The sequence below is a fragment of the Nicotiana tabacum genome, chromosome 21 (genome assembly GCF_000715075.1).
Source record: "Nicotiana tabacum cultivar K326 chromosome 21, ASM71507v2, whole genome shotgun sequence".
Lineage (NCBI taxonomy): Eukaryota > Viridiplantae > Streptophyta > Magnoliopsida > Solanales > Solanaceae > Nicotiana > Nicotiana tabacum.
The window spans coordinates 92514785-92522470 of NC_134100.1; the positions used below are offsets into that span (position 1 = coordinate 92514785).

General features: G+C 32.9%; 2 protein-coding genes across 2 annotated transcripts; both read right to left on the bottom strand.

The window, feature by feature from the left end:
* Window positions 1-823: 823 nt before the first annotated feature.
* On the bottom strand, window positions 824-3601 carry LOC107783203 (putative xyloglucan endotransglucosylase/hydrolase protein 26). Its single transcript, XM_016604176.2, has 4 exons — window positions 3301-3601; window positions 2267-2367; window positions 1950-2143; window positions 824-1359 (listed from the first exon to the last, which is right to left on the bottom strand). The coding sequence occupies exons 1-4, from the start codon at window positions 3479-3481 to the stop codon at window positions 951-953; spliced, it is 885 nt and encodes a 294-aa protein (XP_016459662.1). The 5' UTR covers window positions 3482-3601; the 3' UTR covers window positions 824-950.
* A 3526-nt stretch (window positions 3602-7127) lies between these two features.
* On the bottom strand, window positions 7128-7457 carry LOC142175365 (putative xyloglucan endotransglucosylase/hydrolase protein 26). Its single transcript, XM_075241948.1, has one exon. The coding sequence runs from the start codon at window positions 7455-7457 to the stop codon at window positions 7128-7130; it is 330 nt and encodes a 109-aa protein (XP_075098049.1).
* Window positions 7458-7686: the final 229 nt, after the last annotated feature.

Below are 7686 nucleotides of genomic sequence, written 5' to 3' on the forward strand. Positions count from 1 at the left end.
TCCAATTGACCCTTGATATGAATAAGTCCCGAGTATAAACAAATCAACTTTCGTTGTACGTCGACCATTGGCTGTTCTATTTGTTGATTATCATGAAATTGAAGTGACAATCTTTACTTGTGTTTGCCCCTTGTTTTCTTTCTATTAGGGCAGAGCTAGAGTTTTAGCTATAGGTACAGTCTAATACAGTAGCTTTTATCTAAATTTTGTATTTGTCGTAAAAAAAATTTATTAAATATATACAATTATTAATTTAGAACACAGTAACTTAAAAAGAATTACAATTTCAAATATATTAACTTTAAATCTTGATTCTCACTCTGCATTCTTGCATGTTGTTTTATACTGAAATGATAGAGGTAATTCACTCAAGCTATTTAGGCGATTGCAAACAAGAAAAATTTAGCTAGTACATAAATACGTCTAGCTTTTTTCTAGAAGATGTCTCTGTCAAAAGCAGACGCGGATCTAGAGTGTCAAAAACAAATTTAATTGAACTCATTATTTTCATGAGCATAGACCATGTGTATATGTGTGTGAAAATCATTGAAAAGCATAAAACCAAGTTTGAACCCACATTTTTTCAAAGAATTCAGTAGGTTAAACCTATTAAATTTAGATACTGGAACTGTCTCTGGACAGAAGAAGTCAGTACATGGATTTTGCATTATCATCAATACTTTCTTTTATTATGTATCTTGGCCAATGATATACAGAAACTTTTCAAAGACAAATACAACAATCAAAACAACATTTGTGAAAAGAAAAGGTACATATAATTTCTTGGTAAAACAGGAAAAAGAATGAATTGTTACAATATGAATCAGGAAAAAATAGTATATATTAGTACATCTTTTGCACAAAGTATAACAATGGCCTCAATTCAACAACACAATAACAAACTCAGTATATTCCCATAAGTGGATATTCCAATCGACTCAATTCACTTGTTAGAATTGAGGCTTAAAACATTCTCCAGGAATCTGTCCATTGAATCGCGTCGTATCTTTACAATAATCATAGATCATGTAATTGTTCCTTACCCAATTCATTTGCCCTTGCTTAGCATAGCTCAATTGACTATACTCAGGAGAAGTATACCAATTATTTGGAGTTGGAGCAGCACAATGGCTAATGCTACCTGGTCCATACCAGGGACAAGCTCGTGGCGCGAAATTTCTGTACTTGGCTATAAATGGAGCATTGGTCCAGTCAATCTTGTCAAGGCCGCCTCTAGTTGCCCAGTTATCGGCGTTCCAAAGGCTAGAGTAAACCCCCATTCCTTGTGCGTTCGGATAGAGAATTCCCTGGCTTTGATAATTCTTGTATACTCTGATTGGTATATCGTCAACGTACCATCTGCAATAGGAATGGTTAAACAATGAGTCAACTACTGCCTGGCTTGTGATCTAAGGACAGAGACAGATTCAGGATTCAAACTTGATGAGTTCAACTTTTAATGTTCTTACCACTGAACCTATTGTCAGAATGTAATATTTGTTGAAATTTTAGTACTAAACTTTTACATAGATATCTATATTTTGTGTCGAAAATATGCTGAACCCATGGTAGACATGCTACATCCGCGTCTGCCCATGGAAGCTATAAGGCACTTAGGAATTTTGAGAAAACGGGAGTTTTGTGTTTTTAGTGTTAGATAGGGGTGGATTTAGGCCCAAATTACGGTGCACGTGAACACATGGTCTTTTCGCCAAACTATGTACTTTATGTACATATTTCCTAGAACTAATCTAATATTATTTGCTGGCCCCATGCTCCAAAAGGTTGAGTGACGCATTTAGTCGAATGCTGAGTTATTTGCTCAAAGAAGAGGGATTTATTCCAACTAAATACTTTCTTTTTCTCCTTTTTTAGTATGTACCCATATTCTTATAATCCTAGATCCGCATCGGGACTATTAGGAAAATTTATGGAATAGAACGACTTACACAACTGCACTGGGGTTCCAATGAATGGTGTAGTTATGATAATCAGCAGTTGGATCAAACCATGGATAGAATTGTTGTTCCCTGCCTCCTGCACCTTGAGTAAAAATATTTGTGTGTATAATATATGGATGCCCTGATACATTCCCTAAAAACTCGAAGTCGATCTCGTCGTGTTTGTCACCAGTAGAGGATAACTGTAGAATTAACAACCAGAAATCAGGCTTTTCAGTCATAGTTGTTTAGAATAACATCCTAATTAATCAGGAAGTTAACCTATTTCTTGATATTTTTACTTTTGCCACCAACAGGGAACTTACATAGTATGCAGTAACTGTTCCAGCAGAGTTTCCAGGCACCAATTTGATTTGCATTTGTATGCTTCCAAAAAGAAATGCCCCTTTTGATTGTACACCTGAACCTGAAAATGAAAACCAAAGTAGTAGTGTTGAGTGATATAACCCAAAAAAAAAAACAAGAAGAAGAAAAAGAAAGATGTGTGAAATGAGATCTTGATTATCCTATATTTAGCTAGAGGTTGGTAAACTTCCTAGCCAGTCAATCTATGAATTCTGTTTCACTTCCAGTGTTTGATTACATTAAACTTTTGCTGTGTCATATCAAGTGTTTCTTGACAAAAAGTTTAACTAACTTCTACTCTAATGAGTAGAACAATTAGTAATATGAAAATAAGACAGATAATTTGTTATATAACAAGTTGAATTATACTGCTAGTATAAAAATAGTTGTATTTTGTTTTTTCAGGTAGCGTTTTTCTTAGCCTATTTAGCAAGTGGCACATTAACATAGCCTAAATTCGTCGAAGGGATAAAACAAAAATAAAGATGAGAAAAAAGGGAAGTTTTTTCCTTTATTTCCATCCAAATAGAGAACGAAGAAACCACTCAAAAAATAAAAGCTAGATAAAGCTCTATGGTCGAACTCAGTAAATTCCGACGAATGATATACCGATTTATCTGTTTATTTTATGTGAAAAGGGAGACAATGTCAGTATATATAAGTTAAAGATCGTTTTTGTTCAACATTTCTTTTCTTTTTTTTTCTCCAGCGCAGAAGGCCAAGCATTCCGCCAGACGTCCCACAAGGGATTTCATCAGGGTAAATTCCAATCTAACTATTAAATAAATAATTATGACTGGGCAGTTGCACTAAGGAAGAGAGCTAGTCCGTTAGGTCTTTTCGTTCTGGAGCAGGGTCATTTACCCCAAGGTCGGGTGTGATGTAGATAGACTATTTAATATACGTATTAATAACTATAGGTCATAATGAGACAACTTTACCGTTGCAACATATGCGACATGTTTAAACATGAGAAAGGTAAATGAAACTTTACCTGAGGATTGATCAAGAACAAGCTGAAGATCATTTCCTTGCATCCAAGAATGATGGGCACCCCAGCCAATATACATGTTATCTGAGAACATACCATTGACTGAAACCAAATGAAATGCAATTGCCAAAATGAACAAATTAGCCAAAGAAAGAAGTCGAGAGCTGGCCATAATTTTGAACATGGAACTGTAATAGATTTCTTGCTTCTCTCAGTTTTGCAAATTAATGGTGTGTGTTTGTTCTTAGGAATATGACCATGTTTTTATACATGTCATAATCAAATTAAATAATACCATTTTGATAAAAACCCTGTAGAGAATGTAGATGATCTGACCACGTCTTGATTTCCATGTCCTTAGTTATAGGTTTACAGATCAGCTTGGATTCCCAGCACTGCAGCACATATTTTGCTTCCAATAATCAAGGAGAAATTAGGTGGAGGGGGCAGAAAAGTAATTTTAAATATCAAACTTAATACTCCATCTGTTTTAATTTATATCAAACTTTCATTTTTATTCGGTCCAAAAATGACTGTCATAATTTATTATTTAGAAATAATTTAATTTAATTTTTTTTATTTTGCCCTAATGAGGTAATTTATAACTACATAAATATTTATGCCTTATTTTAAACCACGAGTTTTAAAAGATATTTTCTCTTTCTTAAGTGTCGCGCACCATGTAAATTGGGACAAACGGAATAATATTATTTTTTTGGTTTTTAGAAAGGTTGCCGTAATTCATGAGAAAAAAATTCGCATTAAATGAAGGAATATAGCAGCTAGAATATGTCTGTATATTCTTTACATAGATATATTTGGAGAATATAATTGAGGTTATTGTTGGAAAATATGAAAAGATTGCAAAACAGTAGTATAGCATACAGCTAGGACGCGGCTTGGAGTTACAAAATGACGTGCATCAGACTAATGAAAAGGCTCGACTTGGCCACAAGTACGTAGCAAGTTATCAACTAAACCATAGGGTCTTTTTGGTTTCACATTCGCTAATTAAATTTGAATTCGCGGCGATCAACCCACGGTAGAAATAAAGCGCTCCCTAATAATCCAAGATGAATTTTCTTTTCCATGTTCAAATAAGATATTAATTAAATTCTTTTTTCCCAACAAAAAGAGCAGTCTGATGCACACGGCATTCCGCGTTCATACATGATATGGAAAGGCAGTGGTGGAGGCTGGAACTCCGCGAAGGGGGTTCAAAAAAAAAGTTTAAAAATATCGTAACTAGTGGGAATTGAACCTATGACCTTTTAAAGATTTTGAACCCCCTTGACCACTAAGATACACTTTTGGGTTATGTCAAGGGAGTTCAAAACCTAATATATAGAGTTAAAAAACAGATTTTGCCTTATATATACAGTGTAATTTTTCGGCGAAGGTTGGTGAACCCCCTTCCGCCCCCCTAAATCCGCCCATGTGGAAAGGGCCGCACCCTACGGGGTGATATAGAGAGTCTATCCTAATACAAGCATTAGTGACTATTTCTACGGCTCGAACCCGTGACCCTATATGTCACACGGAAATAACTTTACTGTTGCTCTAAGGCTCCCCTTATATACAAATTATGCAGGGTCCGGGGAAGGGCTGCACTTCAAGGGGTGTAATATAGACAGTCTACCCTAATGCAAGTATTAGTGGATGCTTCCACGGTTTGAACCCGTAACTTATAGATAACACAGAAACAACTTTACTGTTACTCCAAGGCTCCGCTTATATACCAATCTGAATTAATTTAATTCTTGCAATGATCATTTGTCACAAACTGAAGAGAGTTAGGTTAACTTATTTTCTTAAATTTTCTTTTCTTGACAATGAATACTTTGTGTGAAAGTGTTTTATTTTTTAGAATTTGACGTTCGTTTTACAGCTAGGACGCGGCTTGGAGCTATAAAATGACGTGCATCGGACTAATGAAAAGGCTCGACTTGGCAAGTTATCAACTAAACCATAGCTTCTTTTGGTTTCTCATATGATTAAATTTGAATTTACGCTCGAAAGTTTATGTTAGAACTTAGGAGTAAACACTTTCTAATAAAAGTGACTTTGTACTCGCAAAGGCGACGCAAATATATACGTGACCTAAAGTCAAAATTTAATATAAAGCCTAATTTTTTCAAGAAAATATTATAATATATTTTTATTTGAAATCTATTTTTCTAGTTTTTTGAGATGCAAAATTGTTACTTAATAATTTTTTTAATAATAGTTTTCTTCTAATAATTCCTTTTCAATTGATAATTTAGCCAACACATTAAATTTTTGTTAAGATACTATCGGTCTTAGGTAATATAAGCATTTGGAAAAGAATCAAGTCTTTTTATTTGATTCAATATATCGATTGGAGTATATTAACAATTTTAATTTAGAAACGTTAACCAAATTCAGATGTTAGAAAAATTATTCACGCTGCTTATTTATAAGTAAGTCAAACGATTACTTTATTTACATATCTAAAATAATATCTTTCTTTCTATATGAAAAGTCTACGTATTAAAAGTACTAAACATTATTATTTTAAAGTACATATAAACCGGTTATTTCTGAAAAATGAGCCCCCAAATTAAGGCACAAGCCTTATTAGGTAGAACATTAGAGCCGGTCTTGTATGCTCGGGGCTCAAAGAAGATTTCTCTTTTCCATGTTCAAATAAAAAATATTATAAACTAAATTCTATTTTTTCCACCAAATCGCTGTATACACCATCTAATTAATCTAATTCTTGTTGATTAATAATCATTTGTCACAAACTGAAAAGAGTTAGGTTAACTTATTTCTTCAATTTTCTTTTCTTGACTATGAATACTTTGTATGAAAGTGTTTTATTTTATGTTAATTTGAATTTTTTTTTCTCTTCATATTTATAGGATAATATTTGATGACACTATATTTACTCAAAATATAAAATAAGCCAATAAACATCATAAATTCTTTACAAAATTGGAGCCTCATATCAAGAAGTACAATGGTTGGCTTAAATTGTTACAAAATAAAAAGTAATGTTAAGTTGATTAATTATTTGAAGTGTATATAAATAAAAAAGTGTAACTAGTGCTCCAAAATCGTCATAGCGTTAACTTTCTCAAAAAATTATACATCATTGCCCTTAAATGCCTACTAATGTGTGTTTGCGTGTGTTTGTATCATAACTTTATAGAGACAAAAAGTTTCAATTGAAAACTTGAGATATTTATTAGTTTTGCAATATTGCGAAAATACTTTAGCGGATATAAGAAATCTTAAAATTTAGATTATCAGAGTCTCCTTGCTATAATTTGCTTTCCACTGTTTTTTTTTAATTATAAAAAAATATAGTTATGGATGACTAATGGTAGATGAGATTTTACGCGAATAGTGATCGATTCACTATTTACTTTTTCTAGCTGTTATACATAAATTATACACCGATAATATACGACTATACATATTATATATAAAATATACATATATTATACATCTGCATGCTATTTTTAATTTAATCGATTAGGTGAGCGACCATTTAGGCTAGTTCTTCCTAGTAGATGATCATCCTTTCACAGAATATGGACCTTGAGATCGAGCTTAATACAAACATTCAAATTTTAATAGAAAAGAATGAGATACATAAATGAGATCAACTCAGCAAGATCTTCTTGCGGAAAACAACCAAAAAGAAAGAATTGAGAACAAAAAATAACAAACATGACAAGCAAAATAATAAAATGGAAAAAGTGCAGCTTTCACTTTGACGTCGTCCTTCTCGATTCATGCATATTATCCTTGCACAAATATCATGTTAATCTTTTCTGTATCGTTCTAATTTTGACGCCTTACTAGTTTTGTGGCAATGAACATTCAGTAGGCGTAACTCCCTTGAATCGTTTAGTATCTTTGCAATAGTCATAAATCATGTATTTGCTTCTAATTGAGTTCATTTGATCCACTTTAGGAGCACTCAATTTATTGTATAAAGGTGAATTCCACCAATTGGATTTTGTGGGAATTGCACATTGACCAATACTCAATGGTCCATTCCAATAACAAGCTCTTGGCCTAAAGTTACGATATGTTGCAATAAATGGTGCATTTGTCCAATCAATTTTATCACGGCCACCTCTTGTTGCCCATTCATCAGCATTCCAAAGGCTAGAGTAGATTCTCATTCCTTGTTGGTTTGGGAATGGAATTCCTTTGAGCTCATAATTTCTAAATACCCTAATTGGAATACCATCTACGTACCAGTTTATAAGTCATATTCGATAGTATACATCTTAAGATATACTATATATACATCTTACTATATATATATATATATATATATATATATATATATATATATATATATATATATATGCGCGTCGTATGTTTGGTATAGCGGAAGTCATTCTCCGA

Coding starts and splice junctions, on each gene's coding strand:
- LOC107783203 (XM_016604176.2), bottom strand. CDS start 3,481: ATGTTCAAAATTATGGCCAGCTCTCGACTTCTTTCTTTGGCTAATTTG. Junction 2,368..3,300: donor TGTTCTTGATCAATCCTCAG/GTAAAGTTTCAT, acceptor TTTCATTTTCAG/GTTCAGGTGTACAATCAAAA. Junction 2,144..2,266: donor GAACAGTTACTGCATACTAT/GTAAGTTCCCTG, acceptor TTAATTCTACAG/TTATCCTCTACTGGTGACAA.
- LOC142175365 (XM_075241948.1), bottom strand. CDS start 7,457: ATGAGAATCTACTCTAGCCTTTGGAATGCTGATGAATGGGCAACAAGA.